This window comes from Artemia franciscana, chromosome 6 (assembly GCF_032884065.1).
Source record: "Artemia franciscana chromosome 6, ASM3288406v1, whole genome shotgun sequence".
NCBI classification, from domain to species: domain Eukaryota; kingdom Metazoa; phylum Arthropoda; class Branchiopoda; order Anostraca; family Artemiidae; genus Artemia; species Artemia franciscana.
The window spans coordinates 32478073-32502112 of NC_088868.1; the positions used below are offsets into that span (position 1 = coordinate 32478073).

Consider the following 24040-nt stretch of genomic DNA (forward strand, 5'->3'; position numbering starts at 1 on the left):
AGCGTGAAATTGCTACTATTTGTTCATCCAATATAGCACGTGCTACAGTGCTACACATGATGAAATAGTCTTAAAATAGCACTTTCGTGCTACAGGTGGCAACCCTGGGTACAGACCATTAAAATTGCTTCCATATGGCTGTTGAAAACATCCCACTCCCACTCTCTCAAGGGATGAATGCAGAGTGCAGTCTACATGCTCAAATTATATTTTTGCAATAGTACGACTTTTTCTTCTTTATTGTTTTACAGCACTCTATAGCCAATTGAAGAGAATAAAAAGATTTCGATATTCTAAAAAGATGTGTGAATTTTAACAAGGGATAATGTATTTATTCTTCAGAGCAGGAGGAGTGTGAGGGTAAGCTCATGAATGCATTTTATTACTGAGATTATTAATAGCCTTAATGCAAACTATGGCATTCTCAACTTTTAAGTATCGCAAAGAGCGTGAGTAATGAGTGATGCGGCTCAATAGTAACCAAAACTCTAAAAAAAAACAGAGTCTTGATGACAATTTATGTATCAAAAGAATCAGATTTTGATGCTTTTTCAAAATATTTAAAATTCCTCAAGTTTAATATTACCCATCGAAAGTTACCAGCATGAGAAAGTTCGCCCAATTTTGAAAAAGCTGGGAAACAGCCGTAAAAGATCAAGTGACCTCAATCAAAATCCCACCATGAGATTCAGTAATCAGAAAACATTACTGTAGGTTTTAAGCTCCTATATACAAAAGTATGGAATTTTGCATTTTTTTCTAGAAGCAGGATCACGGGTGCGTGTTAATTTTTTTATTTTTTATTTTTTCCAGGGTGACTGTATCAAACCATTGATCCTAGAAGATCAAGAGATGACTCATTTGATCCGACATCAAAAGTTCCAGTGCCCGTTCTAAGTGACCAAAAATATTGGAGGGCTATTTTGAGATCACCGTTTCGTTCTGCTTAGTTGGAAAATCTAGTAGCTATATTTTTGGGGATGACATGAGCCCCAACAGCCCCGTAGGAAGGGCTACAATTTATGAACTGTGTTTCATTCTTTACATATAGTATTGGCTATTTGAAATTATACAGATATTTCCAGATGAGGGGAGGGGGGTTTCTGGCAGGGAGGGGATTACATGGGAGAATCTTTCCATGGAGGAATTTTTGGGGAAGGGAATTTTCCATGGAGGGTGAGCCTGATTTCCCAGCATTATTAAAATAAAATGATCAGAAATTAAATAAAAATAATAAGCTGTTTCAATTAGGGAAAATAAGTATATTTAGCTTCGTAACAGGTTTGGATTTTTTGAGGTTATTAAAGGACTACATGCCTCAGAAAACACGAATCCTGCAAGTGAGCTATTGATTTTTTATCCCGACGATGCTATGATTGATGTAATGAAGCTATGACGTTATGATGTTATGATGTCTATGATGTTATGATGTATTGATGATCCTATATTTGTAAATGAATACTTACATTTGACACCCTTTCTGGTACAAAACACTGATGAAGGAAAAAAAAGCATTGCTCTAACTGACGTTAGCAATTTTGTTTGACCTAAATTCCGATAAAATTACTTCTAACCAGGATGGCGTAAAATTCTGAGTGATAGAAACTTGAATTCAGAGTTCTGACTATATATTCAAATTCAGCGTATTCAGTTCTATTAGAGCTACATTTTAGGTTTTGAAACAAGAAATGATGTCCAGTGCTCTGAATCTTTCTTGGCCAATTTTTCAAGATATGAAGTATGTAACCTTCATCAAAAAACACAAGGAATATTACAGGGACAAGAACAGTGTGTGCAAGTTAAAACTTCAATTATCCATATTTGAGCTAAGCAACATAAAACAATCTCCAAGAAAACACAAAATATGTTGATAATAATAAAGAGTAAAGAACTACCTTCGTCTAATTCAATGCAAACTAAGCACTGAGCTGGTGCTATACAAGGTTCGCTGCAGAAGTTAGGGCAGTCGTGACCACAATTAAGTTTCTTGGGGCATGGCTCTTGACAATTCACTTTTCCGCTGTAAAAAAAAATAGTATAAAAAACAATAGATAAGCTCCTCGTCTTCATCTGCGTAGCGATGTATATGAACCATCACGAAGAACCTTTTACTTATTGGGGTCACCTCTAGAACGGCTTTTGGGGATCATAGAGGCAATACAGGGACAGATGTATCATCCTATTCTTTAAAATATTAATGATACTGGAAAAAAAACTATTAGTTCTGTTTTATAGGGCAATGGAGGATAGTTATAGCCCAAAAAGTTTTCTTAGAGTTTTGCACTCCAGTAATTTTGCTTTAGCCTTGGAATCACCAGAAGCTGGACCCTTAAACCAAGTTCCTGAATATTTTCATCAGATGGCAATGTTGGCAGAGAGAAGAGAAATATAGACCTTAATAGAAAAATCATTGAAAGCAATGTTGGAGGATGTAAACCTTTGCAAACTAATTTAAAGTGACTTGACATTATAAATTTCGAACAAGACACTGAGCTACAGTTTTTTTTGCTCTTTCGGTTTTTAGTTTTTTTGCAAACCATTTGATGTTTAACATCGTTGTGATTTTTGACGCAAATTCCTTTGTAATTTATATTAGTACAGGCAAAATAGATGAAGAAAACCATCACTAAATAGATGAGAACATAAAAAAATCTGGATTCTTTTTTAAAATATAATACTATTTATCGTTGATATTCTTGATGCAAGTTTTTGTTGTAGGTTCTGACTGAAATTGGGTATCTGGTACCCTGGTTGGCACTTTTTGGGATCTAAAATCAATGCAGTTTGCGAATTTTTTTCGGCTTAAAGTCTTCTAAAGTAAGGGTAGCAGCTTCCTAATTCTGGTGCCCAAGGATTTAAGTTCTTACTAGTTTTGAATTTCTTACCCTGCAGCAGCCTCAATTCACGAGAATATGGAGAGAGGGAGTTGGACAAGATTTTTTTCCATTTTTCAAATGAAAATACAAAAAGGGTTTTACAAGACCTCAGATTATTTCTGAGCTTTTTTATTTTCTTCTGTTAATTGAAGACGAAAAAGAAATACATTTTTCAAGTATAAGAAGTAGTTCTGATTGGCCTGATTCTACTGACGGATGGGACAAGTGAAAAGTTTTTTCCGCCAATTGTCCTCGGTCAGAGTAACAACGGATATACTATAGAATAATTTTTTTTCGTTTTTATAACATTACATTTTGCCTCTTAAAAAAGGGGGGGGGGGGTTATTCAGGTAACACGTAAAAAACGTATGACTACTATTTTCTGCGTAGTTTTTCCCCAGTAGATCGGTTTTTAGAAGTTCTGGTCCCGTCAGTACATAACGACTGCGCTATCATGTTATCTATATTACTTTATTGAATTTTGTGAGCACGAAAATTAGTATACTTTCATTTTCTTGGGTACTAAAATTGACAACCTACTATCCCGGTATTAGGTCTACAGAGGTCGGACCTGGGTATCAAAGTAACAACCTTAGTTTTGCCACTAATTTTATGCGAACTAATAGTTTTAAAGCTTGAACACAAGACAAAACAAGAGCTAAGAGCTCATATGGCACTTGTGAAGAGGTCGGAAGAGCCAAGAGCGCATATGGAATGATTTCTAGCAAAATTCTAAGAATCAATAGATTGATTTAAAAGGAAAATCAGAGGCTTAATGCCGGTCGGGATTTAAAATAAGAGCTCTGAGTCGTGAGGTCCTTCTAAATATCAAAATTCATTAAGATCCGATCACCCACTCGTAATTTAAAAATACCTCAATTTTTCTAATTTTTCCTCTCCCTTCAGTCCCCCCCCCCAGATGGTCGAATCGGGGAAAACGACTTTATCAAGTCAATTTGTGCAGCTCCCTGACACGCCTACCAATTTTCATCGTCCTAGCATGTCCAGAAGCACCAAACTCGCCAAAGCACTGAACCCCCCACCTAACTCCACCAAAGAGAGCGGATCCAGTCCGGTTACGTCAATCACGTATCTACGACATTTATAAGCGTTTTCCAAGATTTCAAGTTTCCCCCTCCAACTTCCCCCAATGTAAAAAGATCTGGTCGGGATTTGAAATAAGAGCTCTGAGACATGAGTTCTTTCTAAACATCAAATTTCATTAAGATCCGGTCACCCGTTATTAAGTTAAAAATACCTCAATTTTTCTGATTTTTCAAAATCAAAAGTCCTCAGGTCCCTCAAAGAGAACGGATCTGTACCAATTGTGTCAATCTCGTATCTATAACTTGTGCTTATTCTTCCCATCAAGTTTCATCCCGATCTCTCCACTCTAAGGGTTTTCCAAGATTTCTATTTCCCCCCTCTAACGCCCTATATCCCCGGATCCGATTCGAATTGAAAATGGAATATCTGAGACATAAGATTCTTCTATATATCACGTTCATTAAGATCCGATCACCCTTGGCCAACCGTCTGGGGCTACACGGAAAGCAGGTCGTCCTTGTCTGGGTTGGGAGGATGTCATAAATAAAGATTTAAAGGAAATGGGAACTTCCTGGGAGGGAGAGGGAGGCTTTAAATAGATTAGGTTGGAGGAGGAGCGTGCGTAGCTGTGTTGGCCTCAGGCGGCTTGGTGCTGCAGTGAGTTATTAGTAGTAGTAGTAGTAGTAGTATTCGTAAGATACCTTGAGTTTCACGTTTTCCAAGAATTCCGGTTTCCCCCTCCAACTCCCTTCAATGTCACCGGATCTAGTCGAGATTTCAAATGCGAGTTCTAAAGCACAAGATCCTTCTAGATATCAAATTTCATTAAGATCTGATAACCCGTTCGTAAGCTATAAATACCTAAATTTTTCTAATTTTTCCGAATTACTCCCTCCCCAAACTCCACCAAAGAGAGCGGATCCGGTCCGGTTATGGCAGTCACCTATCTTAGACTTGTGCTTATTCTTTCCACCAAGTTTCATCCTGATCTCTCAGCTTTAAGCGTTTTCCAAGATGTCCGGTCCCCCCCAGAATGACACTGGATCCGGTCGGGAACTAAAATAAGAGATCTGAGTTTCGAGGTTCTTCTAAATATGGAATTTCATTAAGATACGATCACTCTTTCGTAAGTCAAAAATACCTCATTTTTTAAATTTTTTTCGAATCAACCCTGCCCCCAACTCCCCCAAAGAGAGCAGATCCGTTCCGGATATGTCAATCCCATATCTGGGACTTATTTTCCAAACCAAGGTTCATCCTGATCCCTCCACTCTAAGCGTTTTCCAAGATTACAGGTTCAGCCCTCCCCCAACTTCCCCTTCACCGGATCCGGTCGCGATTTAAAATAACAGCTCTGTGACACCAAATCCTTCTAAATATCAAACTTAATGAAGATCCCATCACTCCTTCGTAAGATAAAAGTACCTCATTTCAGAATTAGCCCTCCCCCCACTCCCCCAAAGAGAGCACATCCGTTTCGATTATTTCAATCACGTATCTTGGACTTACGATTATTTTTACCACCAAGTTTCATCCCAATCCCTCCACTCTAAGCGTTTTTCAAGATTTCATGCCCCCCCCCAACTCCCCCCAATGTCACCGGATCCGGTCGGGTTTAAAGTAAAAGCTCTGAGACACGATATCCTTCCAAAAATCCAATTTCATTAAGATCCGATCACTCCTTTGTAAGTTAAAAATACCTCATTTTTTCTAATTTTTCAGAATAAATCCTCCCCCCTCCAACTCCCCCAAAGAGAGCAGATCCGTTCCAGTTATGTCAATCACGTATCTAGGACTTGTGCTTATATTTTCCACCAAGTTTCATCCCGATCCCTAAACTCTAAGCTTTTTCCGAGATTTTAGGTTCCCCCCTCAATTCCCCCAAATGTCACCAGATCCAGTCGGGATTTAAAATAAGAGATCTGAGTTTCGAGGTCCTTCTAAATATGAAATTTCATTAAGATACGATAACTCTTTCGTAAGTTAAAAATGCCTCATTTTTTTCTAATTTTCAGAATTACCCCCCCCCCCCAACTCCCCCCAAACAGAGCAGATCTGTTCAAGTTATGTCAATCACGTATCTAGGACTTCTGCTTATTTTTTCCACCAAGTTTCATCCCGATCCCTCCATTTTAAGCGTTTTCCAAGATTTTAGGTCCCCCCAGCTCCCCCCAATGTCGCAGAATCTGGTCGGAATTTAAAATAATAGCTCTGAGATACAATATTCTTCCAAACATCAAATTTCATTAAGATCCCATCACCCGTTCGTAAGTTAAAAACACTTCATTTTTTCTATTTTTTCCGAATTAACCGACCCCCCACTCCCCCCAGATGGTCAAATCGCGAAAACGACTATTTCTAATTTAATTTAGTCCGGTCCCTGATACGCCTGCCAAATTTCATCGTCCTAGCTTACCTGGAAGTGCCTAAAGTAGCAAAACCGGGACAGACAGACTGACAGAGCGACCGAATTTGTGATAGCTATACGTCACTTGGTTATTATCAAGTGCCATAAAAATGATCTATTTACCGTATGGCATTTTTAAAGTGTGCTTTTTATTGTCTCTAGGTTGAAAAACAAGTTATAAGTTGGATAAAAATTGATGAAAAAATAGAACTTTTCTCACTTTCAGAAAGTTTACCCTAACCCATAATCATTCCCCATTCCATTTTCATTTTCCATTTCCATTTTCACTTGAAATCATTCCATTTTCATTCCCTAAGAAAAGTAAAGCAATATCATAATTATGGTTTGGCGAAAGAAAAGAAACAAATAAATTAAAAATAAATTAGGTTAAAATAATCCAGTTTATATTTTAAACTTAAAATTCAAACGCACTGATTCAAAATAAAGTTTTTTAAACATATTTATAAAAATACTGATTTCTGATTGCAAAATGCATAATAATGTTTGAAAAGATTCCGAATGCACATTAAGATTTGCAGCATAAGCTCTATTAAAGCCACATATTGAAATGACTTCCAATGGTATGAATATTTCTTCAACAGTTTTTCAAAATATGTTTATGAAACAATCTTTCTAGAAAAAGTTTGTCACAGAAACAACCTTTCACGGGGAGAGGACTACCGAATTTCGTCTCTTCACGGAAAGGTCTTTCAGCATTCTATAGAACCTAACACCTATGCACAGTTAAGTCGCAAGGTAAATCAAAAACTGTGTTGCAAATTTTCAATCACATTTTTTCAATGGTATTATTAAGTGTTTGATGTACTCATTACAAAAAATACAAAAAATCAAAATAAATTTTGAATGAAAATAATTTTTTATTGCTTAGAAAGTTTTCCATCACAGTTTTGTGAGTCAGAGCCTAAAACGGAATTCTCGAATATTTTAGATTTTTTTTTCTAGCCCCCATTGTTTGTATGCAACAATGGTTTGAAGGTTTTGATACAACCTTTGACGGTTAAGACAAGGAAAAAAGAACCTAAAAAAATTATTTTGAAAGAGCTATGGGTATCGCCAACAATCTGAGAGCAATTGTTAATTTAACATGCAAAATCGTAAATATATATTTGTGAACAATAAAATTATTTATTTACTTTATTGTTAGGTCTAAAATACCTAATTGAATTCAGCGTTCTGATTGTACATTCAAATTTAGCGTATTAAGCTCTAGTAGGGCTGCGTATTTTAGATCTTAAAACAATAAATGACGTTGAGCGTTATGAATATTTTTTAGCCAGTTTTTCCAAATGTGAATTAAACAAGGTTTCAAATAGAATGGGTCTTATATATGTTTAAGCTCTCATAAATAAGGACATGACAGCTGACAGTTGGGACATGATGACCTTCTAATCTGTTTGTTTTAAGTTTTAATGTCGCTCCTTACTTTCAGTTAGAAAAACTAGTTTTTTCTATGTAATTTCTGAACGTTTTTGAATTAATGCATGTTTGATTTTGACTCTCCACACATAAATTATTAAAATGAAATTTACATTTTAATTCCATTTTTGGCTAAATGGCTTTCTCTTAGTTCTGTTCAGACGATCTTGAGAAATATGGGATGGGGAAGGAGGCCTAGTTGCCATGCAATTTTTCGGTTACACAAAAAGGCAACTATAAATTTTAATTTTTAACGAATTTTTTATTAGTAAAAAATATACGTAACTTAAGAATTAACTTACGTAACAAACTTTTATGTTCTTAAGTTTTTATTATGTATATGAGGGGGTTTGTACCCTCGTTAATACCTCGCTCTTTACACTGAATCGTAAGTTTTGTGCCGATTCTTTAAGAATGACCCCTGAATCAGAAAGGCCGTAGAATAAATAGTTGAAATTACTAAAAATACTATAGCATAAAGAGCGAGGTATTTATCTCCTCCTAAATACCTCGCTCTTTATGCTAAAGTATTTTTAGAACCCCTCAAATGCGTAATAATCTCTGTTCGTTTTAAGTTTCAATGGTACTCCTTACTTTCAATTGAAAGAATTTTTCCATGTTTATTTTTTCATTTTTTTTTATAGTAATTTTAGAAAATCCTGCGCCCTGTTCATTGAATTTCTGTTCCCCCATGACATATTTCTCCAAGGAAAGATCCTCCCACATAGCTCCCTCCCCTCAACCCCACCCCCAAAACCAAAAAAAATCCCCTGAAAACGACTGTACACTTCCCAATAACCATTATTATATGTAAACACTGGTCGAAGTTTGTAACTTGCAGCCCCTCCCCCAGGGACTGTGGGGGAGTAAGTCATTCCCAAAGACATAGTTATTATGGTTTTTGACTATGAGGAACAAAATTACTATCTTAAAATTTTGATCTGTTGACTTTGGAGAAAAAATGAGCGTGGGAGGGGGCCTAGGTGCCCTCCAATTTTTTGTCACTTAAAAAGGGCACTAGAACTTTTCATTTCCGTTAGAATGAGCCCTCTTGCAACATTCTAGGACCACTTGGTCGATACGATGACCCCTGGGGGAAAAAAACAACAAAAAAACAAACAAATAAACACGCACCCGTGATTTGTCTTCTGGCAAAAAATACGAAATTCCACATTTTTGTAGATAAGAGCTTGAAAATTTTTCTATAGGGTTTTCTGATACGCTGAATGCGATGGTGTGATTTTTGTTAAGATTCTGTGACTTTTAGGGGGTGTTTTCCCCTATTTTCTAAAATAAGACAAATTTTCTTAGGCTCGTAACTTTTGATGACAAAGACCAAATTTTATGACAAAATTTGATTGACAAAGACCAAACTTATATATTTAAAATCAGCATGAAAATCCTTTTTGATGTATATTTTTGCATCAAAATTCCGTTATTTAGAGTTTCGTTTACTATTGAGCCGGGTCGCTCCTTACTACAGTTCGTTACCACGAACTGTTTGATAATCTTCTACATATATAAAAATATACTGTTTGTTTGTCCGTTTCTTTGTCTGTACGTCTGTACTAAGAAACAAGAGCTCAGAGGTCATTTGGCACTTGTGACGAGGCAAGAAGAGCTAAGAGCCAAGAGCTCATATAGTATGAGCTCCAACAAAATTCTAAGAACCAATAGATTGATTTAAAAGGAAAATCAGAGGCTTAATGCCGGTCAGGATTTGAAATAAGAGTTCTGAGTCGCGATGTCCTTCAAAATATCAAAATTCATTACGATCCGATAACCCACTCGTAAGCTATAAATACCTAATTTTTTTCTAATTTTTCCTCTCCCTTTAGCCCTCCAGATGGTCGAATTTGGGAAAACGACTTTATCAAGTCAATTTGTGCAGCTCCCTGACACGCCTAACATTTTTCATCGTCCTAGCACGTCCAGAAGGACCAAACTCGCCAAATCACTGAACTCCTTCCCCCAACTCCCCCAAAGAGAGCGAATCCAGTACGGTTACGTCAGTCACGTATCAAGGACATTTGCTTATTCTATCCACCAAGCTTCATCCCGATTCCTCCACTCCAAGTGTTTTCCAAGATTTCCCCCTCTAACTCCCCCAATGTCTACAGATCTGGTCGGGATTTGAAAAAAGAGCTATGAGACATGAATTCCTTCTAAAAATCAAATTGCATTAAAATCCGGTCACCCGTTCTTAAGTTAAAAATACCTCATTTTTTCTAATTTTTCCTCTCCCTTTAGCCCTCCAGATGGTCGAATTTGGGAAAACGACTTTATCAAGTCAATTTGTGCAGCTCCCTGACACGCCTAACATTTTTCATCGTCCTAGCACGTCCAGAAGGACCAAACTCGCCAAATCACTGAACCCCTCCCCCCAACTCCCCCAAAGAGAGCGAATCCAGTACGGTTACGTCAGTCACGTATCAAGGACATTTGCTTATTCTATCCACCAAGCTTCATCCCGATTCCTCCACTCCAAGCGTTTTCCAAGATTTCCCCCTCGAACTCCCCCCAATGTCAACAGATCTGGTCGGGATTTGAAAAAAGAGCTATGAGACATGAATTCCTTCTAAAGATCAAATTGCATTAAAATCCGGTCACCCGTTCTTAAGTTAAAAATACCTCATTTTTTCTAATTTTTCCAAAATAACACCCCCAGCCCCTCCAAAGAGAACGGATCCATTCCGATTATGTCAATCACGTATCTAGAACTTGTGCTTATTCTTCCCATTGAGTTTCATCCCAATCTATCCACTCTAAGCATTTTCCAAGATTTCTGTTCCCCTCCTCCAACCCCCTATGTCCCTGGATCCAATTCGAGTCAAAAATGGAGCATCTGAGACATAAGATCCTTCTATATATATCAATTTTCATTAAGATCAGATCTCCTATTCCTAAGATAAAAATACCCCAATTTTCACGTTTTCCCAAAATTCCGGTTTTCCCCTCCAACTCCCCCCAATGTCACAGAATCTGGTCGGAATTTAAAATAAGAGCTTTAAAGCACAAGATCCTTCTAAATATAAAATTTCATTAAGATCTGGTGACCGTTCGTAAGTTACAAATACCTCATTATTCCGAATTACCCCCCCCCCTCAACTCCACCAAAGAGAGCAAATCTGGTCCGGTATGTCAGTCACGTATTTTAGACTGGTTTTTATTCTTCCCATCCAGTTTCATCCTGATCTCTCCTCTTTTAAGTGTTTTCTAAGATTTCCGCCCCCCCCCCCCCATGACGCTGGATCCAGTTAAGATTTAATTAAGAGATCTGAGTTACGAGATCCTCCTAAATATGAAGTTTCATGAAGATCCGATCACTCCTTCGTAAGTTAAATATGTCATTTTTTCTAATTTTTCAGAATTAACCCTCCCCCCCAATAGAGCGGATCCGTTCCAATTATATCAATCACGTATCTAAGACTTCTGCTTATTTTTCCCACCAAGTTTCATCCCGATCCCTCCAATCTAAACGTTTTCCATGATTTTAGATTCCCCCCCAAACTCCATCTAATGTCACCAGATCCGGTTGGGATTTAAAATAAGAGCTTCGAGACAGGATATCCTTCGAAACATAAAATTTCATTAAGATCTGATCAACCGTTTGTAAGTTAAAGATACCTCATTTTTTCTAATTTTTCAGAATTAACCCCCCCCACCCAACTACCCCAAAGAGAGCGGATCCGTTCCGGTTAGGTCAATCATTTATCTAGGGCTTGTGCTTATTTTTCCAACCAAGTTTCATCCCGATCCCTTCACTCTAAGTGTTTTCCAAGATTTTAGGTTTCCCCCTCCCAACGCCCCCACCAAAGTCACCAGATCTGGTCGGGATTTAAAATAATAGCTCCGAGGCACGATATCCTTCCAAACATCAAATTTCATTAAGATCTGATCAAACGTTCGTAAGTTAAAAATACTTCATTTTTTCTAATTTTTCAGAATTAACCCCCCCCCCCCAACTACCCCAAAGAGAGCGGATCTATTCCGGTTAGGTCAATCATTTATCTAGGGCTTGTGCTTATTTTTACCAACCAAGTTTCATCCCGATCCCTTCACTCTAAGTGTTTTCCAAGATTTTAGGTTTCCCCCTCCCAACGCCCCCACCAAAGTCACCAGATCTGGTCGGGATTTGAAATAATAGCTCTGAGGCACGATATCCTTCCAAACATCAAATTTCATTAAGATCTGATCAAACGTTCGTAAGTTAAAAATACTTCATTTTTTCTATTTTTTCCAAATTAACCGGCCCCCACTTCCCCCCTCAGATGGTCAAATCGGGAAAACGACTATTTCTAATTTAGTCTGGCTTGGTCCCTGATGCGCCCGCCAAATTTCATCGTCCTAGCCGCCCTGGAAATGCCTAAAGCAGCAAAACTGGGACTGACAGACTGACAGACCGACAGACCGACAGTATTTGCGATTGCTATATGTCACTTGGTTAATACCAAGTGCTATAAGAAACTAGCAAAAAAATTAAAAAGAAAAAAAAGAAAAAAACTAAAAAAACAACTAAAAAACAAAAAAACTAAACAAAAGAAAATAAAAAGAAAAAAAACGGAAAAACTAAAAAAAAACAAAAAAAACTATAAAAACAAAAAAAAACTAAAGAAGAAAAAAAACTAAAAAAAACCTAAGAAAAAAACTAAAAAAAGAACAAAACTAAAAAAAAAAAATAAAAAAAAACAAAAAACAAAAACTAAATTGAAAAAAAAATTAAAAAAAGAAAAAAACTGAAAAAAAAACTAAAAAATGAATAAATAGAAAACTCAAAAAAGGGGTTGGGGTGTTAGGGGGTTGGGGAACTAGTGGAGACAAGCTGACACTCTACGTGGTGCTGTGACGCGCCGTGCCCACAGCGACACGTGACAGGTGCCAGATAGTAGTTGATAGATTGGTTATAATGATCTTTGAAATACTTTTTATATAGCTTGCAAAACAAAAAATAGAGAAGATGAGTAACCAGCTTACCCTTTACAGGTGTATGCCATAGAATGACCGCAAGCAAGCTTTATTTTAATCCTACTACCACAGTTCATTGTTGAAGCTAGGCTACAGTTTCCAACTCCCTCATGGCCACACTTAAAAGTGGTCTTGACTTTGGCATTGCAACGCTCTGTAGAAGTAGTTTGCCCACAGGATACGTTTATCTCATGGCCACATGATAGCTTCCTTACTACCTCCTCATTACAATTGTGGGAATAGTGAGGAAATTCGCAAAGAAGGTCACATTGATGGATCTTGCAATCTTTCAGTTTGTTACAAGTTCTCAGACATTGAGATTGTCCCTGACGTACAAAGTGCTTTTGGTGGCAATATCTTCCATTTTCTAAAACAGTAAAAACAGTGAGAAATCATTACTTTAATATTCTCACTTTAAAAAAAAATGTGGCGTAATATTAGAACCTTCAATTTGTTCCTTCAACAGAGTTAGACATTGAAGATAAATCATATTTGTTTTTTAGGGCAGTGTCATGGATTTGAACACTCGTTCAAACTCAACACCCCCCCCCCTATTTCATATTTCGACTTAAAACTATAACCATAGTTGTAATGCAAGACTCAAGTATAGTCTTCAATTTATTTATTTACGAAGTCTCGAGTCATTGTTGTCACGAAATTTGCACAAATGTCTCTGAGCATATGGTTTTTTAAAGTATTTCGGAATATTTTTAAATACTTTTCTAAGTATTTAAATACAAAAGGGGCTCTGACAAAATTAATTGCTTTGAATTACTATATAAGAACTGTGAATTAGGGAATTTGTAATGAAGCTTATTGATGGATTTTGCAATCTTTCAGTGTTACAAATTTCTTAACATCGAGCCTGTCCAAGACACATGATTTGCTTTTAATGACAATACCTTCCATTTTCTAAAATAGCGAAAACTGGTACCAATTATTACTTTTAAATATTCTCATTTGATAAAAATGCGAAATAATATTAGAATTTTTAATTCGTGCGTTAAACAGTTAGACATAAAATGTGAATCATGTTTGTTTTTTTGACAAGTCTTATGGATGTGACTAAACTATAGCCTTGAACTATTTATTTAAAAATAGTTTCGAGACATTGGTGCAACGTAATTTAGATACTTGTTAAAGTATTAAAAATGCCTCTTAGTATATGTTTTCCTAGTGTTTCAAAATACTTCTTAAATACTTTTGTTAGTATTTAAGTCAGGCAGAGGGTTGGAATAAAATAAGTTTCTATGAATCACTTTTTTGCTCAAGACTACTAGTGGAGGAAAAATAAGTTTTGACCTCGGGGAAATTGCAACAGAATTTTTTTTTACACCAAAATGTTCAGAAAAATCAGCTCAATCACTCAAAAAATCCCCCCGAATCCCCCTTGCCTAACTACCCAAAATCCCCCCCCCTTAAAGGAGGGAAAATCGAAATTTCTATTTGGACGTATTTTTGGGTTTAAGGGGTCGTTTTCTATCAAATCAAGCATGACGAATTCGAATCTGAAGTCATAAATCAAGTTTTTCATACCCCGGTATCAATTTTCACCTTCACAGAACGGGGGGGGGGGGGGTAAAGTACGTAGATCATTATTTACCGGATGCCTGGGGCTAAAGGATCATTTTAATTCAAATAAAATACCGTATTGCCAGATGTGAGGTCAAAAAGCAGGCTTTTTTTTTAACTATTTACCTCATTTTCACCTCTAAGGGGCCTGTAATATGAAGGGTTGCTAACTATAACATCTTGAAAAACCACTTCTTTAATCGAGATCATAACTTCAAATCAATCAGTTATAAAAAGGGACGTTAAGAAGTCAGGTAAATTAATCACAAGAACATTTTGATTTTAAAGCACAACCTATAGCTAATTCTTCTTCCTGCTCGTCTTCGATATCATCCGCATCCTGTCTTGCTGCAGCGTAAGCACACAACGCCCCTTTACACTCCCGCAGGCAAAACTGCAGTGCAAACCGTTCCGACGACAGCTGCATCTGAGTGACTCGCACCCGCTGGTGCACTGGCACCGCACCATCTTCAGCAGCTTCTCCGGTGCTGGTGAAGCATCCGTCATTATGGGAAGATACATATTCCGTGACGAAGAGAGGCGCCAACCCAACTCTTCGGGCTTTAGCTAATCGGACGTGTCTTGCAACTTCATTAAGCCATGAAGTCTAGATGTTGTATCGCAGCCAGACATTGCGTGGCAAACAAGTAGATTTTCTGCTGCTTCGGTTCCTAGTTTGTTCTTGATCCTTTTTATGTCGTACTTTCGTCGGTTATTTTCATGTGTCTATGTCTGCATAAACATATCACATGCATAAAGCTGGGCATGGTACAGCAGAAGGACTAATAGGTCGGTATCATTCCCAATCAAAGTGGTCGACAAAGTTTCAGCGCAACTGACTGCAGTGGCATCATCCTGAGCGCGTAGAACTTTGCATCCTGAGTTCGCCAGCTCTCAGCAAGTAGGTTGATGAAGCATTGTTTGTTTTGTGATTTCTCAGAAATTTTTCCTTACTTTTGACAATCTTCATGTTAGGAGAGAATTGAATTGTTGGACACGACAAGCCTTTGGTTCTATTCAGTTGTGTGTAGTTTTTCGTCGTTGTTGTATCAGTGTAAGAGTAACGAAATGTCTTGTGACATAATCTACGTAAGATCCTGCCACCTCAGAGTACGTGGATCCGGCAGTCCAGGAGATTTTGTGGACTAGCCAGGCACCGTCCAAGACTCTCTGGAAGGTTGGCAATGTCACTGGACCATCAAGCCCCTCAGTTTTCATCAGTGCATTTGTTAGAGAGGCTTTGTCGGCTGTCCTCATCACCTCGAACAAACTAAAGAGCGATGGTGGAAAACTACAGAGCTCGAACGACAGATCCTCGTTCAAGTCAGAACCACTGGTGCTTACCACTGCAGCAAGACGTTGGAAGATTAGAGCTGGGTCAACAATTACCCTCTCGCTATCTATCACCACGGATGACCTCTCAGCAATAGTTACAGCTTTCTTCTTTCTCCTGAAAACATATTTGTCAGTGTCTTTCGCTTCCATATCCTTCAGAATGGTTTCTCCTACAGATTTGGCTTCGCCTGCCTTTACAGATAATGAAGCGCGGAGACCAGTAACCGCGCTCAACAGCTCTGAATCCTGTCTAAAGGGTTCTAGGGGCTCAATGTATCGGAGCTATCTTTTCGATGTCCGCCAGATCTCTAGCTCCCCTCGAAGATATCGCTTCTGCGGGATTTACAACAGCCAACTCCGCGAGGCCAGTCAATTTCTGCATGCGTTCGTTAACGAGAACCAAAGTAGGCATAGTAGATGTCCAAATTGTCCGCTGCAATTCAGTCAAGCCTCTACCTCTCGTCAGACAGCCACTCGTTTTCATATTTCTCATTAACTTCAGTTTGATCACCAAATCAGGAGAAAGTGCCACCCAGTATTTGTCAGTTCTTCGGAAGAACAGGTACTCCCGTAACGTTCTGTACTGCTCTGGGTTGTCTTTCCTCAACTGAAACATGGACTGCACGAACATCCAAGTAGACTTCGTGTAAAGATTGTGTCCGGAAGCAGCAAAGTAAGGAGGCATTTCCAACAACGACTGTAGATAAAGCTCAAGGCTGCCACTTTGTTCAGCTCTCAGGTTCTTTCCCAGGATTCCAAGTAGGTCCAGATACTGAAACCAAAGACAAGGAGTTCTGGACTCAGATAATCGTTCTTTTGCACTTTGAACTATCTCCTAGATAAGCTCTGCTGCTTCCGACACCTGCGCTTCATCGATGTTATCTCCTTCAAGGAGCGACTCGTACGCCTGTTTTGCCTTTTCAAGGGGTTCTGGTAGCATGTCATTGCCATCAAACGCTCTGCTATCACGTTCTGATGATAAAAGGTTCGCATAAAGGGTTACCTCTAACAGACCATGGCCTCGCACAGCACGAGAGACAGCCTTGCCTTGTAACATACTACGCACAGTGTTAGGCACGTATACTTGACTTAGGATTTCCGAAAGTCCCGAGTCAGCCATAAAGAAGCCAATGGCTCCTAGGAAACTCATATGTGTATGAAATCCACCTAGAACAACAATAGCGTTTCTTAAAGCACTTGTGGCAAGCTCTGCATCGACGATACACTTCGCCTACCAGTAAAGTGGTTGGTCAAAGGTAATGACTAGAGTTTTTCCAGATCGAATAGCGCGCTCATTAGCATGCATAAGTGTAGAGTAAATACAGGAGATGTCGCTTGGGTTGTGGTTAATCATTGGCAAAAAAACGAATATTCGACTTTCCCGGATGAGGTAGCTTTTGATGTATGGACCACATAAAGGCCGACCAGCTCACATATGGATGCCATTCAGGATGCGCCAGAGCGTTTCACCTTTCCATTCATTGTCATGAGTGTCACCACTGTTTGTCAAGCAAACAGAAGTTCTTGGTTGCAACCTGGCAGGTTTTTGGTAGGTGTAGAACGGCACGGTGTCGATTGACTTCATCTCATCCCCACTTACTTCTTTTCTTGGCACTGAAAGCTCCGTTTCCGGCAACTCAGGTGTAGACACTTCAATAAGTCCTATTCCATGAAAGGTACTCAGGCCGTCGATAGTAGCAATATCATGATCGACGTTGTCTCCTACATACTGAAAAAAATGTGCTTTCTCTTTGGACTCTTCCAACAATGTTTGATTTACTGCTGCACATATCTCGAATTTTTTTACCTCTGAGTACGAAGAGCAGAAGCCAAGATTATGCAGTGTGTCAATTAAAAATCGGGATGAGAAATGGTGATGCAGCTGCGAAGCCAGTCCTATTTGTACAGGAGACATTAAACCACATGGTCTGCATGCCTGCATTATAGCCTATCCGATAGAAGATATTGATGAAAGCAGTAGACAAAGAGATGGGCACACGAAGTTCAAACACTTCCCTACTGACGATATCTCGTTACGATATTCTACTGACGATATTCTCCGTTTTCACTAACTGTTTTTTCCTCTTGGTGAAATTCTCGTAATATCGTGTCAACCGTATCTCTAAATGTTACGAGTGTCTCTTTCCCATTTGAATCGGACACAACGACTTGTTCGCCATACTCACTGACTAGCAAATCCTTGGCTTGACGAAAGCTGTAGGCCAAACTATCACAGTCAGTTTCAGAGAGAATATGAGTCATCTTTTTTAAAATGATCGTCAGAGGTACAGGTTCTTCACTGTTGGCATAGCACCGAGGCGCTTCTTCGAGAGCGGCTTTCCTTGCACTATCGCACGGTCTTCCCTTCCGTTTCTTTGGTGGAGGCACGTCACTCACTTCTTCTTGACCACAAAATTTTTGTGGAATCTCTTTTCCTGTCCTGAAGTTCACTAAGCATATTTGATGATAAACGACATCATCTGCATGAAGGTCAGTAGTCTTTGAATTTATCCGACCAAGCACTGTCATGGCCCACTGACTGTTCCTGCTCTTACACATTTCATTAATCGAGCAGTAGAAGCTATGAGTCCGTACTGCATAAGCTTCAGCGAATTCACGACTTGTGATCTTGCATAATTTCACTGCTTGACCACAGAATAGGCAGTTCTTCGAAAAATCAAAGCGTGGAGCTGAAGATCTGGTCGGGGGGGGAGGGCTGCAACCGGCTCTTTCTGCTCAAGTTTCCTTTGAGCGTTCTTTTCTCGGTCGATCCGACGTCTATCACAGAAATTACGACGACACGCGGTGTGGACTTCATTTCCAGTCATCAGAGCTATGCTACTACCTTTTTCTTTGCTTGTGTTATTCACGGCATCAGCTCCTTTCTCGGATAATATGGCAGTGTTTGCACCGGTTTTAATGCTGCTTTGGCATATCGGGCAGACACTGTTCTCTTCATTGACGGCTCTAGAAGAAAAAGAGACTGATTATTTCATACAACTTGTTTGTTCAGTAAATCCAGGCACAATCCAATCGGAATTCAACCCATCGCCACCTAGAAGAACAAATTCAGCTTCAATGATACACAGTAGATGGCATTGCACAAATGAAGTTGAAAAGCAGAAATGAATATCCGCTCTTTTCCAAAATCAGAAGCATAATCTTAAACACTATCTCACTAAACACTTCTAATCAACGCTCGCGGATCCCAGTTTATTATTTTGTGTTTTCTTTACGGAAGTAAATAAAACGGCGCAAACCTTGTACATAGTCTTGAACACGCCAATCATCTAGCGAGTACGATGGTAGATGGCTCCACTGATTAGATCACTTAAAGAATGACACTAAGGAATAGAGACCGCAAACTTGAGGGGGAGTCTAGAATGCTGGTTTGAAATTAGACTGTTCGAGACTCATATTCTAAGGTGCTATTCCTAGCTTGATAGGAAATGGTGAATCAACCGACAAATGATTAAAACAATTAGTTCACGTAGGTCAACTTTCACAGCCGATATAGGTAAGATGACGTACTTGACCACATAAAATCAAGTTTTTAACTTCAATTTCAAATTCACCGCCATTGATTCCAATAAACGGCCAAATAATGCAATAGCCTCTTAATTTCGAGTTTTGCCCCCCCCCCCCCACCCTTTAAGGGTGGAAGGGTACGGACAAAAAGGAAAATCAGAATTCAGATTTGGAGTCGGCATACTTGATATGATAGGAAACGACTATTTAAACTCAAAAACATTTATAAACACAAAAGTCGGATTTTCCTCCTCATTTTTCCCCCTTAAGGGCGAAACTGCGATACTTGTGCAAGGGGATTCAGGGGGATTTTTTTGCGTGATTAAACTGATTTTTCTGAACATTTTGGTGTAAAAAAAAAAAAAAAAAAAAATGTTGCAATTTCTCCGAGGTTTGACCATTTTGTTTCGTACCTTTCCTCCATTATACGGATTCCTGTTTTGCCTAATTTTTTTTCTTATTTGAAGGTGTCTTTTTCATTAAATGCTGAGCTTCACGAAATTTATAAATTTGGACTGGGACACGGACTTAGGCAGTCTCAAAATCTCTGTGATCCTCGACGGGAAAGGTAAATATACCAACTTTAAAACATCAAATTGGTTTTGAGAATTTTTTTTTTAGTTGAGTTGTTCCATAATAAAAAAATATTAGCTGAAAGTATGGAGCAACAATAAAAATTAAAAGGAACAAACATCATTCCGTATAAGAGGTGAACTACGCCTTCCTCAAGCCTAGTTCTGTAACCTAAAGTCCTAAAATACTATAAACATACTTCACTTTCAATTTAAAAGCACCTTGTGTTTGAGCCGTCTTTCATTAGATTTTAATCACCATAAAAAGTGATCCAGTCTGATATTTTTGGTGAAATTGTTAGTCAAAGCCAGACACTTTAAAAAAGGTTTTGAATTAAACTAAAAATTAATGCTAAAAATGGCATAGCCAGAAAAAAACTTATAAGATATGCCTTGGTCAGAAATTGAGCCTGCGACCTTCGACATAGAAAACTAACACCATATCCACTGCGATATGTAGGCTTTTTAACTGCGATATTCAAGGAGGCATTTTTTAAATGATTTTTCTAATTTTTTCGAATTAATTGTCCCTCCACTCCCCCCTCCCAGATGGTCAAATCGGGGAAGAGACTATTTCTAATTTAATTTGGTCTGGTCCCTGATTCGCCTGCCCACTTTCATCGTCCTAGCTTATCTGGAAGTGCCCGAACTAGCAAAACCAGGACAAGCAGACCGACCGATAGACGGACAGAAATAATGATCGCTATATGGTACGTGGCCGACGGGCAAGTGCCATAAAAACGATACAACCACTCTTGAGGCAAATGTGACTTTTATTTTAGCTCTTGAAATCTGCTCATAATATAATATCACTTATTAAGGCTCCTAATGAATTTTTCTCTGATAAGATATCTTATTCCTTTAAATGAGCAATAATTTCGTATGCATTCATGTATTTTTTCTCAAAAACAGCTGCACCTTTTTTGGAAAATTAGCAGCCTGCAATTTTCTAGCAGAGAAAACGATCTATATGAGGAAATTATGAGGTATACGATAGGTATATGAGGGTATATGCCGATCTATATGAGGGTATATGAGGAAATTCGTTAAGAACCTTAATTTTGACAAAAAGATCACTTGAGTGACGAAATATCTATGAGCAAAGGTCAAGAGAAATGATTACATCACCCCCCCCCCCCAGGAGGTATCGTATTGTTTTTAGTATACATGACGCATGCAACATTACCAAAGGAATATAGCTAAATATAGAATAGTAACTGCAATGAGCAATTTTACAGAAGATGTTTAGAGGACAAATGAATAGCCTAAACCATTTTAAATGGTAATTTTTAATTTTTTTTTTAAATTAAAAAATTTACTCAAATGACTCGAAGTTCAAATGATTTTTGGTTGTTTTGTTCTTTTTTTTCTCTTGCGTGTTAGTTTTGTTTCTTATAGATGTTTTTATTTGAAAAACATTATTTCTCTGTCCTTAAATTTTTTCCGTTGAAAAAGACTCACGGATTTGGAGCCAAGACATTGGGAGTTTTTCTATTATTTAAAGTATTGTTTTTTTTTTGTGCTTTTGTTCCATTTCATTATTCAAATTAAACATGCTTTTTCTCTTTAATTTTTACTCTAGTTTTTTAAATACTTATATTTTAAGAATTCCTATTTATTTAACCCTTAGTAACTTATTTAATAAAACAAATATATAGCTTATCAAGCATCAAAATGAGTTATAGATTTTTTAATGGCCGTTGTGTAAGCTGATATTAGAGCTGATATTTAATTTGAAGATGCAGTTTAAACTCCTTTCACCTACCAGTACTAGAAATGAAAAGGCTTGGTGAGTTCTTAAGCTTATTCAGCATTGCTGTTGCTGCAATCGTTTTTGAATCTTTCTTACGTCTTGCACAACCTGAAAGTATATTAGACAAGCAAAAAGAACAAATTGGAAAGAAATATAGTACCAACTACACTGAAGATGAAATCTTGTTTTTCTGATTGTTTTGAACCAACACAAATAGTAAATATTTTTAAGATATGGACAAATCAATATTTTAATATATAATGAAAAAGAACTTGGTATGGTGTCATGTGTTTATGTTGATAGCAGACTAAAGGATGTGACCGAAAAGTCAGCAAAAATAAGCCAAAATCATATGGCAGCAAACAACTTAAGACGGTGTAAATTTCCTTTATAGGTTGTCTTTGAGATGCAACAGAGAGTTTTTGTTTAATTTTAAACCCGTGAAAAGGGTGGTCAAACACAGTTAAAGAATTTTATTCAAACAATTTAAGATGAGTATCCATGGTTTTGACGCAGTGCTGTTTTCTAAGTCAAGAAACACTGTCACTCCTTCATTATTTTCTGGCAACATCCAAGCATATTAATCGGAAACCTGTGTAAGCAGGTTATCAAAGAAGTGTTGGCAGTGAACACTGCTCAAGCGAGCAGTGAAGGGTCATTCCAGAAATACTGTTTAGATTTGAATATCGTGCGGTCCTCCTCTTTTTGGTCTTTTTTTCTTTTCTTTCTCTTCGTCCCCCCCCCCTTTTTCTCTTTTTTTGATAAATCCAGTCAATTCGTTGTGTCTGTTTGTTGATTGTTTAATTATTCTTTAGTTAAGTTTCTACCCTAGTCAAGCACTTTTGTGCTTTCCTGGCAGATTATGTACATGTAATTATGTGTTTTTGTTTAAATATATATGATTGAATTGAATTGAAATTAGAGGGAGGTTATTTCCATGCGTTTATTCCCAATAAATCTAAACTAAGACATTTTACTGTGAAAAATATAATTGACAACTAAAATTTTTGTATAGTAGTATGAAAAAAGAAACTTCAAAAGAGAAATAATGGGTGAAATTAAAGCCAAAAGAAAGCAGCAATAGTGTTATATAAGCTTAAAACTAACATAAACTACTATGAATGAATAGCTGATACCTAAACAGACAGAAAACACAATCAATGATTACTTTTAAAACTAAAAGGTCTTACAATAAATGAAAGAAACCACCCAAAAAGAGCAGAAATTAAACTGAATCATAGCGAAGTCGACCTAACTAAGAGGCCGATAAATGTGAGGTTACCCTTTTTCAGGCAAAATTGCTATGAATACTATTACTACTTAGAGAATATTTAGTTTTATCTAGAATTGCTACTGCGGCTATCCATTTTGCATCTTTTTTATGAATTCCACAACTTTAAGGATATTGAAAATCAAAAAAGAACTAAGAAAAGAAAAATGTATTAAAAATTTTTATCGAGGTACACTTGGTTTCAAACTACAAAGAACTGAAAATGAAATCAGATTCTTTGAATAGGACAAGTAAAAACTTAAGCAGCCATATATATGTGGGAAAATTGAGAAAATTAGTGAACTCTATTTTTGATAAGAAGGCCTATACATGCATTCAATTAATTTGTTGCAACAATATGTGCACAATAAAAACAGAAATGTGGTTATAATACGTCAAAAATGAGACAATAAAAATATGAAATCGAACAGTCTAATAAAAAATGGGTTTTTCTAAGAAGCTGTAGTTTTCTTTGGGAATCTAAATACTGTTTATCTTTAAGTTTTGTGTGTAAAAAAGAGGAGTCAAATTTATCTAAATAGTCTAGTTTGAAAATTATAAAATGGGAAATCGCCCTAAAAACTTCACAGTTTCAAAATAATAATAATAAAAAAAAATTACGAAAAGCTATCTGGGAAAATTAAGAAAAAAGGGAACTTCATTTATGATAAGAAGACCTATACATCCAGTCAATTAGTTTGTTGCAACAATATGTGCACAATAAAAACAGAAATGTGGTTAAAATACGTCAAAAATGGGACAATAACAAGAGCTAAGAGCTCATATGGCACTTGTGACGAGGCGAGAAGAGCTAAGAGCCGAGAGATCATATGGTATGAGCTCTAACAAAATTCTATGAATCAATATATTGATTTAAAAAGGAAAATAAGAGGCTTAATGCCGTTCAGGATTTAAAATAAGAGCTCTGAGTCACGATGTCCTTCTAAATATCAAATTCATTAAGATCCGATCACCCATTCGTAAGTTATAAATACCTAATTTTTTCTAATTTTCCCTCTCCCTTTAGCCCCCCAGATGGTCAAATCTGGGAAAACGACTTTCTGAAGTTAAATTGTGCAGCTCCCTGACACGCCTACCAATTTTCATCGTCCTAGCACGTCCAGAAGTACCAAACTCGCCAAATCACTGAACCCCTTCCCCCAACTCCTCCAAAGAGAGCGAATCCAGTACGATTCTGTCAATCACGTATCAAGGACATTTGTTTATTCCATCCACCAAGCTTCATCCCGATTCCTCCACTTCAAGTGTTTTTCCGAG

The 24040-nt window shown here is 37.5% G+C and overlaps 2 protein-coding genes across 2 annotated transcripts in view; both read right to left on the reverse strand.

Moving 5' to 3' along the window:
• The window catches only part of LOC136028546 (uncharacterized oxidoreductase YjmC-like), a 584142-nt gene that overhangs the window by 71226 nt on the left and 488876 nt on the right, over nucleotides 1-24040 (reverse strand). The gene's annotated exons all lie outside the window — the stretch shown is intronic.
• Nucleotides 1-24040, reverse strand: part of LOC136028332 (uncharacterized) — a 60297-nt gene that overhangs the window by 4576 nt on the left and 31681 nt on the right. Inside the window, exons 8-10 of the mRNA XM_065706113.1 lie at nucleotides 21505-21600; nucleotides 12742-13099; nucleotides 1896-2020 (exon numbers count right to left, since the gene is read on the reverse strand). Coding sequence (XP_065562185.1) covers nucleotides 1896-2020; nucleotides 12742-13099; nucleotides 21505-21600 — 579 coding nt within the window. The remainder of the gene's footprint in view (nucleotides 1-1895; nucleotides 2021-12741; nucleotides 13100-21504; nucleotides 21601-24040) is intronic.